We start from the raw sequence: 20180 nt of genomic DNA on the forward strand, positions 1-20180 counted from the left end.
ACGATGTAGGAAGCCTTCAGGGAGCTCCTGCCAACTCCTGCCTTCAGAGAGCTTAATGTCAAGTCATAGAGGCCAGGATAAGTGCTAGGAATGAAAAGTACAGAGCATTAGGACAGCATGGAACAGTGGACCTTAAGTGCAGTGGTAGGTTAAGGAAGTAATACTGGAACCAAGCTCCATCTGAAGGATGAGTGGATAAGAAGGGTAAACAGCCAGGGTCCAAGCAGTGGGAACAGAGAGGCCAAAGTTTGGTCCCAGAGGGCTGATTCGTCTCTCAACCCTGAGGAACACCCAGTGTGGTGTGGTACATGTAAGAGGTGTTCAGTTAATATTTTTCCAAGAGAACAGATAAATATAACAACACATGTAAGTCTATTAACAGGATAACAGATATTCCTTCTCTAAGGGTGGTATATTGTAGGTCGAAATGAAACACTGGCATGGATTTGGTGCACTCATCTGCCTGGTTAGAAATAAACATTAACCAAGGGCTCAGAAGATAAGTGGAGTCAGTGGTTTGACATCTGATACCACAATAGGTAACAGTAAACATTTACTGAGCACCTACAATGGGCCAAACATTAGGCCCAGTCAGGAGAGACAGACAGACAATGTTCTCAATCACATGGAGCTTGTTGCCTTGGAAAAGGCAGCTGCAGGCAGCACATACATGATTGATTTATTGCACAAAAGGATGTAAGTATTACAATAGAATTTATCCAAGGTATTTGGGAAGCAGGAGGAAGGATAGTAGCTCAGCTGGAGGGTGAGAAGCAGAACAGGAATGGTACCTGGGAGGAGATGACATTGGACTTCTGGCTTCAGGGGCTTCAGGAATGAATGGGATGGACTGAGGCTCGGGGAGGGGGAGGCCAGGAGGTTATTCTCAGCAAAAGGAGCAAACAACAGCCTAATCACTTCCCAGCTACATGAACAATCATAAGCAGTTTTATGCTGCAGGAGCGTAACCGGTGAGGAAGCAGGCGGTGAGGCTGAGAAAGTGAGTGAGGGCCAGACCACAAGACCTATTAAGTCGACATATTTAGTGAATGGCAGATGGTTTTTACCACTGTAATTTAGTGCATAGGAAACTACAGCAGGAATTGGAACAAGTGATTACAACAGTGTTACCTTAAAGGTGGTTACTATTCAAGTGATTTTATTGTTAAATTTCCAAACCAACTTTGTTTTCCCAGTTCAATCTGGATGGGAAATGAATTGCTGCTTTCATTGCAAATTTCCAAACTAAAACATTGCTGACTCATCCTCAAGTGTCATCCTGCCATGTAATGACCAGAGGCAGATTTTCTTAAATTAAGAGTAAAGGAAAAGGCTTGTTATCTGTAAAGTTCTGAATTAAATAATTTCTTTCCCATTTAATTGCTCTAATTGCAAGTATGCCTCATGATGAATTTGACTTAAAGAAATCACGGCTGATCAGAACATGACATAGGAAGTGGCTATTTTATGTGAGCATGTGATGGACCATATTCTAGGACATCTGATGATACTCAAGATTCCTTCCAGCTCTGACAATCTCAGGACAGATGGAAGAAGTATGCTTGCACAAGCCAAAGCATCATTTTACGGGTGTCATTCCTGGAAACAGAAACTCCTGCCAACGCGTTTCCTTAAACGCACTGCCTAAGGGAGATACGTTTTGAAGACAGACAAGCTCTACCGCACACCAGACTCTATTTCCTGTGCAGGAAGGACTGGAGCGTTCCGCATACCCAGCTAAGAGTTTAAACAGATGCTGTTTTTAATATACCTTTAAATCCAAAGTTATGCTTCTCTATTTCTTAACATCCCTAACCATTCCAGAAGCTGCGGGGTCACTGTGCACCTCTCCAAACCATACAACAAGATCAGATTATTGATGTCATTCTGCCCAGTTACCTTGCTTCCATCTCTCCTGTGGTTGATGATTTTGATTTCTTCTTGATAGAGAGATGTCGGGAGAAAAAAAAAAAATCTAAGCACTCACCCACACACCCTTGCCCATCCTGTGGGGCCTGAAAGCCCTGATAACAGAGGCAGCGGAAGGAGCCAGCCGTATTGTCACAAAACCCGTGACTGTCACAAATAGTGTTGTTTACACATTCATCAATATCTGCAAAAAAGACATGGACCATGAGACACAAAACACAGACAGACGACACTAGATACTAATGGAGAGACAGAGGTGCTCAACACACCCCAGTTAGTATGAGATGATCATGTTTACACAGAATGAACTTCGAAAACATTTTATATATCAATAAAATGTTTTGATGAACATATCTCAACAGACAAAATATTGGGTTCTATGAGAAAGAAAACATTTACTTTTCCTCAGGAAATGTTTTGAAACTGACATGACTGCTACAATTGCCCCAGTCCATGTTTTCTAAATGTTTTCGATTTCTTCATTTCCAAGGAGAGGATATTCCTGCAGTGGAAATATGTGCAAGTACTGTCACCTTTTTTTGATTGCTGTAAATACTAATAGTTCTACCTGGCAAATTGGCAGTTGAAATCATTGGCCTGCTTGAGCAATGATTTATTCAGTCCTAGAGATAATGAATGGACAGAGGAGCTTAGCGGGCTACAGTCCACGGGGTCACAAAGAGTTGGATACAACTCAGTAACTGAGCACAAACACTTGGTCAAGTTTAAACAGCATTCCCATGAAGGGAAGGGGGCAGGAGTAGGGGGAGGCAGAGAGGGAGAATCTGATCTGATAAGTTCAGCAGTGTAGCCAGCCAGTCCCTGTTACTCTAGAGGAAAGACTTTATTCACAGGGAACGACTTCCTGTCACCAATTTATAGCCACTCGGATCCTAAATGTCACTGCTGCTCCAGATGATTAGCCAGTGGCCAACTGCAAGTTCACTTTGTTCTCTATAAACTTGATGACAGTGGTCCTGTGCCTTCTATCTCCCTTTAATAGACGTGTTCTCGTAAAAGTGACGTCTCAGTTTTAAAGTCACAGATGGACTTTTCAATACAGTTCTTTATCCTCAGCTACGCAACTCACTTTCCTCTCCAGCCTCCCATCCCGAGCACTGCTGTTCTCCTTGTTTGTGGCCACACTGCGCAATGCAACTGCCAGGCTCTCTGACCTCTCTGTCTCTCAACCAAACAGGTCCCAGATACAAGCTTTTTTGACAAATGATCAAGAGAATATGCAATTATTGCATCCAAATACATGTGAAAAAGACTTCATGTTTATGTTCAAATAACAAAATGAGGTAACAAATGATAAAGAACATGACAAGTGAAATCACACTCGACAGAACTCAGTTTGGGCAAGTTCATATGAATAAAGTTAAGTTTTTCTAAAACTTCAAACACTGAGTCATAAATTTTTCAAGGAAAGAAGACGCATGCAATTATATTCAGCAGCTCTCTCACATCTCTTCCTAACTGTCCAACATGATCAAGCGTAACTTCAGAGACAGTCTCACTTTTGAACTGTAAAATATGAGTGGCTATAAAACTTTCTTAATTTTCTCAAAACGGTGTCCCTTCTCCTTAAGGCTGGGCCCTCTCGCCATGCCTATCGGTCACCTCTTCCTCCGGTCCCACCTGCTCATCCTTCTCTTGCATCTTCAGTGATTCCTCCCTGTCTCCTTCCCTCACTGCTTTCAAAAATGTCACAGTCTCTTAGAAAAGTGTTCATTTAACCACAGTGTCCCCTACTGTGCTTTTTCCACTTCTTCTATCCTTGCAAAATGTATCAAAAGAACTATCTATGCTCACTGTTTTTATCTAATATACCTCTCATCAGTAAAAAGGAAACAGTAACAATATTAGAAATGTTAATAATACTAGTATGTTTCTAAAATTACTATGGTAATTTACAAAATTAAAATGCACAAGGTGCATAAAACACTGCCTACCATATAACTTAGGAAGTGTACACGTTACTATTACTATTATCATTATTACTCCTCTTCTTACTCTTCCCTTCCTGACCTACACTCTGTCTTTCTAACTCTTTATCCTTTGAGAAAAACCACCAGCAGCCAACCTATCATTAAATTCAATGATCATTTTCTAGTCAGTCATCATCACGTCTGGCCACCTTTCTCCTTAAACTCCCTTTTCACGACCCCTGACGGAGGATTATTCTCCTTCTAGCTTTAACCTCCCTGGCTCACTGAGCCTCACTCTTTCTCAGCCTGAAGGTGGTGCCTGCCAGGGCTCAGGCTGGCCCTCCCTGCGACCTGCTTTATTCCCCAAAACTCCCTTCTCCTCTGCTCTCCACCCTTTCCACAGACTTCACATGGCATGAATCCAGTCTTGGTCTCTGGCCAAGATCCTTCTTATTCTTGATCATGTCCATTTCATCTTCTGTTATCATCTCAAATTCACTATTCGGGGTCTTCCTTCTAAACCCCACTTCCTGACCTTCCTGACCAATCTCTCTGACTTCTACCCTTTTTTTTAAACCTCTACATCTTACCTCAACCTGAATGGAAAAACTCAACGAAATGATTTCACATCTTTAAAAAAAAAAGTGAATCTTCCCTGCAGCATCTAACACAAAGAAGATACTCATTAAATCTGTCCTGATGGATTTTCAATGTCCGCATCAGGCTGAGATCACAACTGATTTACTAGTCATAACCACAAGAGACAGAATTGCACTGTGTCATCAAGTCACTTCACACCGGCCACTGCTCATTTTAGACTTCCTGAAATGGGCATTTGTTGAAGAGATTACGTTATTCATTGAACCACAGGATTTAAGGGCTGGAAAGAAACTCAGAAGTGCTTTAATGACCATTTGCATGCTGATGGTTTCCCAGTCTCTCTCAAGGGTCTCCCCTTTAGAACCCTTTATCTATCTAATATCTATTGGACACAGTTATAGTAAACGAACTCCCTATTGCTCCCCACCTCAGCTCACCTCCATTTCTCCTGTATTCCTGTCTCCTGAGAGCCCAAGCTGTCACCCCAGCCAGGAACCTTAGTGTCAATTCTTCCTTCTCTCCTACTCCTCCTCCCTTCCGAATCCTACCCTCTTATCTTTCCTGGTATTTCTCATCCCCCTAATCGGTTCCTTTATCTCCAGTTTTGTCTGCCTCCCTCAAATCCATTCTCTAGGGATTTCCCTGGTAGTCCAGTGGCTAAGACTCTGCTCTCCCAATGCAGGGAGCCTGGGTTTGATCCCTGGTCAGGGAACTATATCCCACATGCAATAACTAAGAGCTCGCATGCTGCAACTAGAGATCCTGCCTGCCACAGCTATGACCCAGCACAACCAAATTAATTAATTAAATTAATTTGAAAAACTCCATTCTCCACCTAACTGCAAACCTGCCAGGGAATTCCCTCACTCAGAATGTTCTATGCCGTTTTAAGGCTAGAGAACACGAACCACTCCCTATAGCAGAGTGCCGTTCATCATCGGGCATCGGGCTACACATCTGGCCATAGTTCTTAGCCAACTTCTTTCCTAATTCATGCTTCAGCCCTATGAGCATAAGTACTAGAGTTCTTTGAAAACCCTATAGTCTTCAATTTCTCACTGACTTTTTGCACACACCTTTCTTCACTATAAATTCTCCCCTCTGCCCACTTTGCTCAGAAACTCTCCCTGGCCCTTGGTCAGCCCAAGACATACCTCCTCTGTGGCAGATTTCAGGGCCCATCCTTTATGCTCCCAGAGTATGTGGGGACACAATAGTGCTTAACAGGGCTACTTCTGGGGGTAGGGAACCTTCAACTCAACCTCACCAGCAGCTTATTCCTTTCTAAAATGGGAAAGTGGACAGTAGAGGAGGACGAAGGGGAAATGGCGCCTAGAAACCCGGTGGCTTTTCGGTCCAGATTCTTGAACTAAAGTCTCTTGCTTTCCTTTTTATTATTTCTTTTATTCATTCAAGATGATGATTTCTTGTTAAAGACAGTCAGCTCAAGGACTGAATAACTGACCTTAAGGTGAACAAGTTCTGCATTGGTAATGAATTACTGGGCGTCTTGCAGTCTCAGATTTACTGTAACAGTGATTAACAGAGAAAGTTCAGATGAGCAATATTTTGGACTTCAATGAATAGGAAAAAATAACCTAAAATGCCTGGAGACCAGCTCTTCAACAACTAATATTTTATGAAAATGATATACTCTAACTCTCTGCAGTTTCATGCTTTCAACAATGAGGTGAGGTAATAGCTTAATAAGAGGATGTTTGTTTCATGTCTCTGACTAATGATCTATATTTAAAAGCCCCATTATTTCATTAGAACTTTCTTTGATGACAAGAGCTCTCAGAGATATTTTTCCACTGTTAGTCCTATCTATAAACAGATTCATAAGAACTGCCACATTGAAGATTAACTCTAAGGCTAAAGGTTAAGAAAATGTATTATGCTAGAATAAAAGCCTGACCAAGATGCATACTTTAGTCCACTTTTGCTGAAACTGAACTTTGAATATGAAACTAAATTTTGAATGATTCAAATATCACAGATTTTCTTTTTGCTTAATGAAGGATGACTCTAGTAAGTTACTAAAAGAATTCTGCTTAGGCATCTGTAAAAGTCATATATGATATTGTCTATCACCAGTCACACTGTCTACCCAGTGATACAGGAGTAACTGTTCAGAGATCTCTCAGTTGACAATCCAGATGAAGCTGATACATCAGTGTAAGCACTGATTTCCCATGCACATTTTTGCTATTTATATTTTACTAAGCAAGGCAGATATAAACATTACCATTTCAATGAAAATGAATTCAAGAAAAGAATTATGCAGACCAAGGGAAGCAGATAATTGATGTGAATTCTCCAATAACAAGATTACCCAAAGGTCAGAAAGGGAAACAGCATAATCATTGGCAAATGCAACTTCTAGGGGCTCATTTCTAAAGGAGCAGTGTTGCCAATGACCCACACAACCATACACTTTGAGGATCTTAACCATTGCCCTACTTGGTAGACGAATGATCCTTGTCTGTACGCTTCTTCTTTTTTTTTTTTTTTTGGTGTATAATTGCTTTACAATGTGTTAGTTTCTGCTTTACAACAAAGTGAATCAGCTATATGTATACATACACCCACCCCCTCCTCATGGGCCTCCCTTCCACTCTGCCCCACCCCTCTCTACTTAGTCCATTTTCTCAATGGACCAAAGGCTTTTCAAAACCTACTGATTGTTACTAGGGATTCTACACATAAGAGCAGAACTCCAACCTTGTACTGTCCTTCAACTCTCACTTAGGTAAAGTGAGCTATGAAATAAGGTAAAAGTACAATGAGGAGACATGATTTTCTAAAAGGGACTGAAGTCAGGTAACCCTTACTTACTAATAAAGAAATTACAACTGTGTTCAAAGACCTCAACAATAAAATACATAAGACATCAATGATCCATTAAATATTTTGTATTATATGCACAACAGTCTAAGTACATGGGGATAAGGGGGTGGGTATTTGTGTATATTCGGTCAATAAAGTGATGCGGCTTTCTTTGTTTCAGATACTTGTTTTGAATTAACAAGTCTTTTCCTAATTTTCTTAACATCTCCTGCCTTTGCTTCATTGATTTTCCTTTTTCTTATTCCAAGCAGGACATATCCACCTATTCAAGGAAGGACCTCTCTGACAAGCCTTCTTTCTGCTGCCAGGGCTCTTGAGAGAGGGGGATGAAGGGAATGGGGTGTCATTTTTGGTAAGGGACGACTCATAGGAAAATCTCCACAGCCCTTGCATGGTTGGAAAGAAGCAGCCTTCCTGTCATCAGAGTATTTTTAGATGAATGAAAAGGTTCATCTCAATTCGAAGAGGCTTTGAAGATTACCTGGTTCGATTTCTTCACTTTAAGAACCAGAAAGCTGAAACCTACAAAGGAGAAGGAACTTGCCTCAAGGTTACCCAGTCAATCAGCGGTAGAGCTGACAAAGCAGCAGTGCCTAGTGAAGGAACAATCTTCTGAATCTAAGTTTGTGGCTGTACCTACCACATCTTATCTCCCACCATGGTGATGGTTATTGAAGGTCATCTGAGAGAATGAATAGAATTAACTCAAATGTGAGCCCATCAAGTACACTGGGATGTATGCACTTCAAAGATGCAAGTCAGAAAACACACTCCTTGACTTACCACTTACTGACTTGCAGTTTAATCAAGTACCCTCCTCTTGCCCTTGAGCAAGGCTTTAACATCCAGGATCATCATATCTGAAATCTAAAGATCCAAGGTACTGTAGGTGCTGAAGATATTATTTTTCTAGGTGACCCTTGCAAAGAAAGACCGGTCAAGCACCAAGGGTGTGTAAACCACAGAATGTCCCAGGGCCATGTCTAGCATTGGTGCTCTTTGGATCTCTCTGTAAGATGGAATGACCCAGTGTTTCAGCCCAAGGCTTCCTGACCAACTGAATGGGTTAAATATTTGGCACTAGAATATTAGGAGAACAGAGCCACAAAAAGGGGGATCACACTGGAAGTGGGCGCATGGCTCCCCGCATGAGGAGCCCTCATACCCTTTACTGAAGAGGAGAAACGCAGCCCTCATACCCTTTACTGAAAGGAAAGGAAGCAGGCAAGGAGACAGTAAACCCCAGCCAAGAAGTGGGACTGAACAACGTTAAACCAGCTGAACAGATGCCCAAAGGAATTTTTAAATGGCATGGCTGATGGCCCAAAAGAGATTAAGGTCTCCCTCACAGCAGAGGAGAGAAGCCAGGATTAAACGGAAGATGAGCACAGGCTGAAAGAAAAAAAATACAATTTAGCCAATAGGAAATTAAAAACTGGATTTGGAGACGATCCAGACAACACAATAGGATATGGAAAGTGCCTTTTAAAAAAAAAAGTCCACTGAGGTCTGGCAAAATCAACAAGGATGAAGAATATGGGCCTTATGTGTTATGGAAAATTACTTTGTTCTGGGAAATGGGGATGAGCCAGAAAACAGCAGACGGCATCTTTGTGCAGAGTGTGACTGCCATGCTGCTTGCAGACCGAGGAGTGGGGGAGAAAACCTAAAGACCGTGATGGTCACAAGCATGTTTTGAAAGCCAGCAGCCTAAAGTGCAGCAATGAGAAATGACAGAAGTAGAGCAAATTATTTCAAATCCAACTTTCTAGCCCCCAAATTCTGGAAAACAAGGCTGGCCAATGAGAGGTCAATTTTTTTTCCCAGCCTTCAAACGCACTACTTTAAAACAGATTCACTTAAATCATTCTTTTAAAATTACCCAGAGCAGCCTCCCAAATGATATCTGAGAACTGCTAGAAATTCCCAAGAAACAAAACCAAAACTTTGCTCTGATTTTAATTAATCAATACATGGATAACAGATTAACCAGTCAGAGTTAAAGACAGACTAATGGAAAACCACCCTAAAGTCACAATCATCACCATCCCAGTCAACAAATCCAATGACATAGGATTCATCCTCAATCACCTCCCCATGTACAAGCATTGAGCTCCTCTGATTTTCTCTTCTGTTCATCTCCAAGCTCTCCTCTCTTCCCCAATCTTACTCAGGGCCTCCCCACTATCATTTGAATTCCTGCAAAGGCATTCCAACAGAGTTTGGGCTCTCAGCCACTCACAACTCCAAACCCATCCTCCACAGTGAGAGAATGATTAACCTATCGAAATGGCCCAGTTGGTAAAGAATCCACCTGCAATGCAGGAGACACTGGTTCATTTCCTGGGTTGGGAAGATCTGCTGGAAAAGGGATAGGCTACCCACTCCAGTATTCTTGGGCTTCCCTTGTGGCTCAGCTGGTAAAGAATCCTCCTACAATGCTGGAGACCTGGGTTTAATCCCTGGGTTGGGAAGATCCCCTGGAGAAAGGAAAGGCTACCCACTCCAGTATTTGGACCTAGAGAATTCCATGGACTGTATAGTCTCAGTTCAGTTCAGTCACTCAGTTGTGTTTGACTCTTTGCGACATCAAGGACTGCAGCATGCCAGGCCTGTCCATCACCAAATCCCGGAGTTTACTCAAACTCATGTCCATGAGAGTCAGTGATGCCATCCAACCATCTCATCCTCTGTTGTCCCCTTCTCCTCCTGCCTTCAATCTTTCCCAACATCAGGGTCTTTTCAAATGAGTCAGCTCTTCGAATCAGGTGGCCAAAGGATTGGAGTTTCAGCTTCAACATCAGTCCTTCCAATGAACACCCAGGACTGATTTCCTTTAGGATGGACTGGTTGGATCTCCTTGCAGTCCAAGGGACTCTCAAGAGTCTTCTCCAACACCACAGTTCAAAAGCATCAATTCTTCAGTGCTCAGTTTTCTTTATAGTCCAACTCTCACATCCATACATGACTATTGGAAAAACCATAGCCTTGACTAGACGGATCTTTGTTGGCAAAGTAATGTCTCTGCTTTTTAATATGCTGTCTAGGTTGGTCATAACATTTCTTCCAAGGAGTAAGTGTCTTTTTTATTTCATGGCTGCAGTCACCATCTGCAGTGATTTTGGAGCCTGTATAGTCTATGGGGTTGCAAAGAGTCAGACACAACTGAGTAACTTTCACATTTAAAGCCCCTTCAGGTTTTCTCCAGGGATAACAGTACAAAGGCCCTTGCCACATGACCTCTGGAAATCATCCGTATTCAACTCTCAGTTTATTTGCTTTTCTAGCTGACCCCTCTGCTCCTGTATCTTCTACTGCCCTCTTTCCCTGTCTACTGGATCATTCCGTCAGGATCTATTAATAAAATTTCATGCTATTATCCTAAATAGGGCCTCAGGGCACACACTATCCCTTCAGCTAGAGCTACATTTCTCACTCCTTTTAATGGCCAAGATTCTGGACTATTCTGCTAGTTCTCATTTGTTCTTGGGTGGCTCCATTATTTAGGACTCCACCAAAATGGACCTTCATAAGGTGATCATTTTGAAAAATCCAAAGGACTTTGTGCCAGTACCATACTGTCTTGATGACTGTAGCTTTGTAGTAGAGTCTGGAGTCAGGAAGGTTGATTCTTCCACTTCCATTCTTTTTTCTCAAGATTGCTTTGGCTATTTGAGGTCTTTTGTGTTCTCCATACAAGTTGTGAAATTATTTGTTCTAGTTCTGTGAAAAATACCATTGGTAGTTTGATAGGGATTGCACTGAATCTATAGATTGCTTTGGGTAGTATACTAATTTTCACTATACTGATTCTTCCAATCTAAGAACATGATATATTTCTCCATCTATTTGTGTCATCTTTGATTTCTTTCATCAATGTTTTATAGTTTTCTATATACAGGTCTTTATAGATCAATGGAACAAAATAGAAAGTCCAGAGACAAATCCACACACCTATGGACACCTTATCTTTGACAAAAGAGGCAAAAATAGACAATAGAGAAAAGACAGCCTCTTCAACAAGTGGTGCTAGGAAAACTGGTCAACTACATGTAAAAGAATGAAGCTACAACACTTTCTAACACCATATACAAAAATAAACTCAAAATAGATTAAAGATCTAAATGTAAGACCAGAAATTATAAAACTCTTAGAGGAAAACATAGGCAGAACACTCTGTGACATAAATCACAGCAAGATCCTCTATGACCCACCTCTCAGAGTAATGGAAATAAACACAAAAATAAACAAATGAGGCCTAACTAAACTTAAAAGCTTTTGCACAATGAAGGAAACTATAAGTAAGGTAAAAAGACAACCCTCAGAATGGGAGAAAATAATAGCAAATGAAACAACTGCAAAGAATTAATCTTCAAAATATACAAGCAGCTCATGCAGCTCAATACCAGAAAAACAAACAACCCAATCAAAAAGTGGGCAAGGGATCCAAACAGACTTCTCCAAAGAAAACATACAGATGACTAATAAACACATGAAAAGATGCTCAATGCCACTCATTATTAGAGAAATGCAAATCAAAACCACAATGAGGTCAGAAGGCATCATTATCAGGTCAGAACAGTCATCATCAAAAAATCTACAAATAATAAATCCTGGAGAGGGTGTGGAGAAAAGGTAATCCTCTTATACTGTGGGAATTGGTGGGAATGCAAACTGGTACAGCCACTATGGAGAACAGTGTGGAGATTCCTTTAAAAACTAGGAATAGAACTGCCATATGACCCAGCGATCCCACTGCTGGGCATAAACCCCAAGTAAATCAGAATTGAAAGAGACATGTGTACCCGAACGTTCACTACAAGCACTATTTACAAAGCTAGGACACGGAAGCAACCTAGATGTCCTTTGGCAATGAATGGATAAGGAAGCTGTGGTACATATACACAATGGAATATTACTTAGCTATAAAAAGGAACACATTTGATTCAGTTCTAATGAGGTGGATGAAACTAGAGCCCATTATATAGAGCGAAATAAGTCAGAAAAAGAAAGACAAATACTGTATATTAATACATATATATGGACTTTAGAAAGACGGTAATGATGATCCTACATGCAGGGCAGCAAAGGAGATACAGATGTTAAAAACAGACTTTTGGACTCAGTGGGAGAAGGCAAGGGTGGGATGATTTGAGAGAACAGCATTGAAACATATACATTACCATATGTAGACAGATGACCAGTACAAGTTTGATTCATGAAGCAGGGCACTCAAAGTCTGTGCTCTGGGACAACCCAGAGGAATACAGGGGGAGAGGGATGTGGGAGGAGGGGATCGGGATGGGGGGGACACATGTATACCCGTGGCTGATCCATGTTGATGTATGGCAAAAAACATCACACTCAGTGGTATTTAATGCACTTGACAACTCTCCTCTTCTTAAAGTACTCTCTTCCATTAGATTCCATGGTCATATATGCTCCTGGGTTTTCTCTGGCCACATTTCCACAGTCTTTCTCTTTCACTTGACCCCTAAATATGTTTCTCAGGACATAGTCCTAGGCATTCTTTTCTTCTCATTCCATGGTGTCTCTTGATAGCCTCATCCATTCTAATAGCTTCAAACACCATCTATATCTGAGGATTTCAATTCAAATCTCCAGCAAAGACCTTCTTTTCCAAACATCACATCTAACTTGATCCAATTGCCTATCACGCCCACATGGATATCTCAAGGGCAATTCTAATTCAATACACCCAAATGACACTTTTGATCTTAAAATTTTTTTCCTTCGTCTTTCACCATGTGAAGAAATACTGCCACCAAATATCTACTTGCTACCTCCAGAACCAGGGATCTACCCTCAATATTCCATTTCCTCCTTCCCCTCCATCCAACTCAACACTATGTTCTAATCCAGTACTAGGGTCTGTCTACAAAACATATAATTCATTCATCTCTTTCCATTACACTGTGACTGCTCTAGTCTGAGCTACCAATATGTCTGGTCTGAACAACATCTAAGAAGATGCCCTTACTTTTCTATTGCCCTTTTAATCCCATTTCCAAACAGTACCCTGGGCAACATACAGTTTAAAAATATAGAGTATTGAATAACATCAAACCTAAGAGTTTATTTTATATACTACCAAAAGAGAGAAGAGCTCTGCAAATTCAGTTATTTCCTAGTGTTTATTTTTAAACAAATCACATCAACTGAAAGAAACATTCCTATATTAAAATGTGAAAAAAATACACATCTTAGAAATGATAGAATATTATCACAGTCCACTTAAAAGCTGCAAGTATGTTCACTTATTCTTAGAATGATATTCAAACTTGCAATGTTTCCTGTGAGGCTTTGTTCATTCTGTCCCTGACTCTTCAGTCTGTCCCTCACTACGCCTCCCTCCAAGCACCAGCATTGGTAATTCTCACTTCCCTGAAAACTCCTAGCACTTTCCTGCCTCGGAACCTGTGCCCTTCCTACAACTCCACCCAACCTCACTCTTCCACAGGTAACTCACTCCTCAGGGCTCAGCTCAAATGCCGTCTTAAAGAGACCTTCAGGTGAAATGAATGAGCTTTCCCTCCTCTCTCCTCTCATTGACTAGACTATTCTTTCCCTTGCATCAGCTTAATGATATGTGGTCATATGTTTTTTGAAATGCTTATTTGAGTATTTACTGCTTGCATCCTGCACTTGCATTTCCTAGAGGGCAGAGATCATGTCTGTTTTGCTAATCACTGTGTGTCCTTTGCCTTGAACAAAGTCTGGCACATAGTAGGTGTGTAATGGTAACATTAAACATAATACTGTTGAATACCAAAGCAAGCAAGCCTTTCACAATCTAGCCTTGTTGACCTCTTCAGCTGTATCTTATGCATCACTTTATCCCCCATCTCACACATGCAACTGAGACGACTTGATAGGTCCCAAAACCCATACGGTTTTCATGTCTCCAAGTCTTTGCTCATGGCGTTTTTCTGCCAGGACACACTCCTCTCCCTTTACCCCTGCAGCTCTGAGGCCGTATTTTTCATCCAGATAGTCTTCCTTTGCCCTCCAAGCTCTTCTAGACTCAGCTGGAGCTTCTTGGAGGCATTTTGACCCAATCTTGAGTCAAGAAATGTATCTATACACAGGCTCTTCCTGCCCCTCACTAAACACTTAGGAAGATCTTAAGTGATGACATTAGTACCAAACGCAAGGCTGAGCACTCAAAGCCACAGCATAGGAGAAAGAACCACAGATACATGGGGCTGGACTAGGAAACCACTAATGACCTCACCATTTCCCATGCCATCCAAAACAACAAAGCTGCCCTGCAGACAAGTTAACAAGGTCAAACTAAAGCTGCCCTGAAGACAGTTTAAAAAGTATAATTTATAATGTAAAAATCTGTATTTGAAATTTTCAAATGCCAACTTAAAATGCTCTTCTATAATGAAGATAAAAGGACAAAGTGATGGGCAATAAAACATTCATTTTCATATTCCAGATATATGAAAGACTTAAAATTTAAAAAAAAAAAAAGCCCACAAAGATTAAAATACTATAAGAAATATAAATATACAGTTGTTCACAACAGGACAGGGAAAATGACCCAGTAGAAAGCAATGAAAAAATAACAGCATTATAAAATTAAAAGGCAAGTTAAAGAATGAGAAAAACATTTGTAAAACACAGATAAATGATTATTATCCTTAGTACACAGAAATCAAAAAAACACATCAGGTAAGCAAAAAGAAAAAAAAATCTCACAGAAAAAAAGGAGATAAATATAAAAGAAGTTAACCCAATATTAAATGCAAATTAAATGAGATATTATTTTCTTATCAAATTAACAGAGGAAAATACGAATGTGAATTTCTTTTTGGAGGGTGTTAGAAGCTAGGAGGTCTCACTGGGTTCTGATGGAAGCAGAAACTGGTACATTTCTGGAAAGCAAGGAACTCACATATGTTGTTAAGACTCATAAAGCTGCTAATATTCCTTGATCTTATAATTAAATGTCTTAGAGTCTACTCCAGGGATAGGATAATTGATGAAAAGAAATATTTACATACAAGTTTCTTCATAAAGCATTAAACAGCAGCAGCAGCAACAACAAAGGACAGAGTTTATATCTCCATAATTAGGAGCATGTATTTAAAAATATAGGGTATAATCACATGATGGAACTATCCAAAAATTAAGAGGATATGAATATCAAAAAAATAAAGATAAAAGGCATATGATCTTATTATAACATTTAAATACTGAAAACTATAAAAAAGAAATAGACCAAATAGTAACTGGTTGGTTGACAAATGTTTTTCTTTTTCACTTTTCATCATTTTCTAAGTTTTTCACAATAAACACATGTTACTCTTAAGTTATTTGTCTGCAATCAACTATCTGATGATATGAAAGCAAAAAATATTCTACTTGAGTATGTATCTTAGTATATTCTACATTCTAACAGCAATGAGTAAAGTAAAACTGTGCAAAAGTAGAATAGACATCCATAAATATTCTAAAATATTAAAAAACTTGCAATGTTTAAATAATTCTTCCAGTTGACAATTAAGAAACTGAATGTTGAATTTTAAAATAAACTGTTTTGCTTGAAATGATAAAAAAAAATTACTTAAGAGAAAATGCTGCTGATCATTAGTTAGGAAATATTTTAAGTTAAAAAACCATAGCAATTTTCAACAACTACAGCTGCAATTGAAAACAATGCAGCAAACAAAAAAAACTTTATGTGCTTTTTAATCTAACCAAGTTTTTTTCTATTTTTATACAAAGCTTTATTTGTTTCCTTTCAAAATCTCTGGAGACCCTGCCACAAGTACAGTCTTCTGTACATGAATTCAGAGATTCTGTTGAATGAAAAATAAATACTTTGGACCCAATCCCTTCCTCAAATATAAATGGTAAACTGCCAGCTATAAATATTTTCTCTCTGAAGATTTTACTTTTCTACTGTATACAGATAAGTACTGTATAGAATTTTACTTTTCATTATGTGAAAGCAGAACTTAGGCCAATATGTTTTAGATCCCAAACTTAATTTTTGGTGCATTTTATTTTCCTTTCATTCACTATTCCGTTAAAAAATCATAGGAAAGCATTTTTTCAAAACATATTTTAAAAAAACAGGGTTGGGGAGCGATATAATAAATAACACTCTAAAATGTAGAGGTAGGAAAGAAAGGAAAAGGAACAAAGATATGAGACAAATGGAAAACAGAGGTTGATATAGATTTGAATCTTCCAAATACCAGTAGTTAAATGTATACAAACTGAATTGTATACATGAATTAGAAAAGAACTAGTATATCCTTTTTATAAGAGAAAGAAACTTTATTATAAGAATACAGAAATATAGGAAAAGATACATTGTGTAAAATTTAATTGAAAGAAAGCATATGTAGCTACATGAAAGATACAGTAGATTTAAAGGTAAGATGCATAGAAAAAGTGACACTTCAGAGAGAAAGGTTCAATCCACCAAGAAAATACAAAAATTCTACATCTAATTTGACTGCCAGAAAATATATAAAACAATATCCAGCAAACTAAAATCAGAAACAGATAAATCTCCATATTGGAGATTATAAAATAATCCCTCAGTAAATTATGTAATAGGCAGACAAAGAACAGCAGAGTTATAGATGATATGAACAACACAATTTACAATTTATTACCACTTCTATGTAGTAGAGGTACTAGAAAGTATCAGGTAAGAAAAGGCGTAATTATTGAAAGAAAAATAAGACTAACTTTTAAATAGTTGAAATAACACTTTTTCAGCTATAACATAATAGTTTAGGTACAAAATCCAAAAAATCTAAAGGTAAACTACTACAAATAAGTAAATTCAGTATTGTCATGGATACAAGGTCAATGTACAAAACTCAAATGTAGATCAAGACAGTATGGTACTGGCACAAAGACAGAAATATAGATCAATGGAACAGAATAGAAAGCCCAGAGATAAATCCACGAACCTATGGACACCTCATCTTTGACAAAGGAGGCAAGGATATACAATGGAAAAAAGACAACCTCTTTAACAAGTGGTGCTGGGAAAACTGGTCAACCACTTGTAAAAGAATGAAACTAGAACACTTTCTAACACCATACACAAAAATAAACTCAAAATGGATTAAAGATCTAAATGTAAGACCAGAAACTATAAAACTCCTAGAGAACATAGGCAAAACACTCTCCGACATAAATCACAGCAGGATCCTCTATGACCCACCTCCCAGAATATTGGAAATAAAAGCAAAACTAAACAAATGGGACCTAATGAAACTTAAAAGCTTTTGCACAACAAAGGAAACTATAAGCAAGGTGAAAAGACAGCCCTCAGACTGGGAGAAAATAATAGCAAACGAAGTAATAGACAAAGGATTAATCTCAAGAATATACAAGCAACTCCTGCAGCTCAATTCCAGAAAAATAAAAGACCCAATCAAAACATGGGCCAAAGAACTAAACAGACATTTCTCCAAAGAAGACATACAGATGGCTAACAAACACATGAAAAGATGCTCAACATCACTCATTATCAGAGAAATGCAAATCAAAACCACAATGAGGTACCATTACACGCCAGTCAGGATGGCTGCTATCCAAAGGTCTACAAGCAATAAATGCTGGAGAGGGTGTGGAGAAAAGGGAACCCTCTTAAACTGTTGGTGGGAATGCAAACTAGTACAGCCACTATGGAAAACAGTGTGGAGATTTCTTAAAAAACTGGAAATAGAACTGCCATATGACCCAGCAATCCCACTTCTGGGCATACACACTGAGGAAACCAGATCTGAAAGAGACACGTGCACCCCAATGTTCATCGCGGCACTGTTTATAATAGCCAGGACATGGAAGCAACCTAGATGCCCATCAGCAGACGAATGGATAAGGAAGCTGTGGTACATATACACCATGGAATATTACTCAGCCATTAAAAAGAATTCATTTGAATCAGTTCTAATGAGATGGATGAAACTGGAGCCCCTTATACAGAGTGAAGTAAGCCAGAAAGATAAAGACCAATACAGTATACTCATGCATATATATGGAATTTAGAAAGATGGTAACGATGACCCTATATGCAAAACAGAAAAAGAGACACAGATGTACAGAACAGAATTTTGGACTCTGTGGGAGAAGGCGAGGGTGGGATGTTTCGAGAGAACAGCATCGAAACATGTATATTATCTAGGGTGAAACAGATCACCAGCCCAGGCTGGATGCATGAGACAAGTGCTCGGGCCTGGTGCACTGGGAAGACCCAGAGGAATCGGGTGGAGAGGGAGGTGGGAGGGGGGATCGGGATGGGGAATACATGTAAATCCATGGCTGATTCATGTCAATGTATGATAAAAACCACTACAATACTGTAAAGTAATTAGCCTCCAACTAATAAAAATAAATGAAAAAAAAATCAAATGTAGCTCTATAAACTAGTAAACTATTATAAGGGTTAAAAACCACTTTAAATACCATTTACAACAGTATAAAAATATTAAAAACCTCAGCATAAGTCTAAATATGTTGTGCAAGACTGTACACACAAAAACTGCAACAAAACACCACAGTAAATGAAAGAAAATCCAAACAAAGCTATGTCTTATTTGTGGGTTGGAAGACTCAATATTGTAAAATATGAAACTTCCCAAATTAACCTGTTGAGTCAATGCAATTCCAATCAAAATCCCAGTAGTTTGGGGGGTTTTTTGTTTGTTTTTTGGTGAAAATCAACAAGCTAATTATAAAACTTACATCGAAATGCAAAGGGCCAAGAATAGGCCTGACAATCTCAGTGAAGAACAAAATACTATCATTTAGAATTTACAGCACCATATATTTAAATTTACTATAAAGCTACTATAATTAAGACAGTATGCTATTGGTGCAAAGGTAGATAAATAAACCTATGGATAGAATGAAGAAGGAGGAAATAGGCCAATCTACATTTGAACACATGTTTCATGACAGAGTTACCATTGTAGATCAGCAGGAAAGGGGAATCCTTCTCAAATAGTGATGACCCAAATGGAAATCCATTTAAGAAAAAAAGTAAACCTTGACCTCTATTTCATACCATATGCAAAGATCAATTTCAGGGCAAGGACAGTTCCAAATGTAAAATATAAAATAAAGCTTTCAGAAGAAAATATAAAAGAGTATCAAAGATTACAAACACAAAAAGTACTGATCTCAAAATAATGAAAATACTAGAAACTTCATTAAGGACTTGGGTTCATTTGAAGTTATCATTGACAGGATTGTTGTGTTTAGCATCTCCTTTGGAAGGGATGTGTTATAAAGAAGCAGACAAATGAAACAATACTGAAAGAGCCAATGTAAACGTATGAAAACTTGTTCTACATCAATCCTTACAAGGGAAATGCAAATTGATGAGATCCCATTACTTAGCATGACTAATCTTTAAAAAGACTAACCATTCCAACTGTTGATAAAGATGTGGCACTGGAAGTCTCACACTTAGCTGGTAGAAGTGTAAATTAATACACTGAAAAACTGGCTATGAAAATGAGACATACATATGATCTATGACCTATAAATTATATGTGTGCATGATAAGTAATTTCAGTCATGTCCAACTCTCTGTGATCTTATGGATTGTAGCCCTCCAGGCCCCTCTGTCCATGGGATGCTCTAGGCGAGAATACTGGAGTATACAACCAGGTAATATGCAACAGAAATGAGTGACTATGTCAATAACAGGCATGCTCAAGATTAGTCACAAAAGCTCTATTCACAACAGTCCCAAACAAAGTAATCCAAATGCCCATCAACAATAGAATGGATACATAATTGTGGTATATTCATACAAAGAACCATGTGAAGAGGAAGTACTGCTACATGTAACACAGGTCAAGT

General features: G+C 39.0%; 1 protein-coding gene across 15 annotated transcripts in view; it reads right to left on the minus strand.

The window, feature by feature from the left end:
• LTBP1 (latent transforming growth factor beta binding protein 1) overlaps positions 1–20180 on the minus strand; it is a 442908-nt gene that overhangs the window by 62195 nt on the left and 360533 nt on the right. For 10 of the 15 annotated variants that reach the window (XM_061155622.1, XM_061155619.1, XM_061155620.1 and 7 more), the window contains one exon: positions 1988–2113. The exons of the other annotated variants lie outside the window; for them this stretch is intronic. In XM_061155622.1, the coding sequence (XP_061011605.1) occupies positions 1988–2113 (126 nt within the window). The remainder of the gene's footprint in view (positions 1–1987; positions 2114–20180) is intronic. 15 annotated transcript variants of the gene reach the window in all.

Source organism: Dama dama, chromosome 11 (assembly GCF_033118175.1).
Source record: "Dama dama isolate Ldn47 chromosome 11, ASM3311817v1, whole genome shotgun sequence".
Lineage (NCBI taxonomy): Eukaryota > Metazoa > Chordata > Mammalia > Artiodactyla > Cervidae > Dama > Dama dama.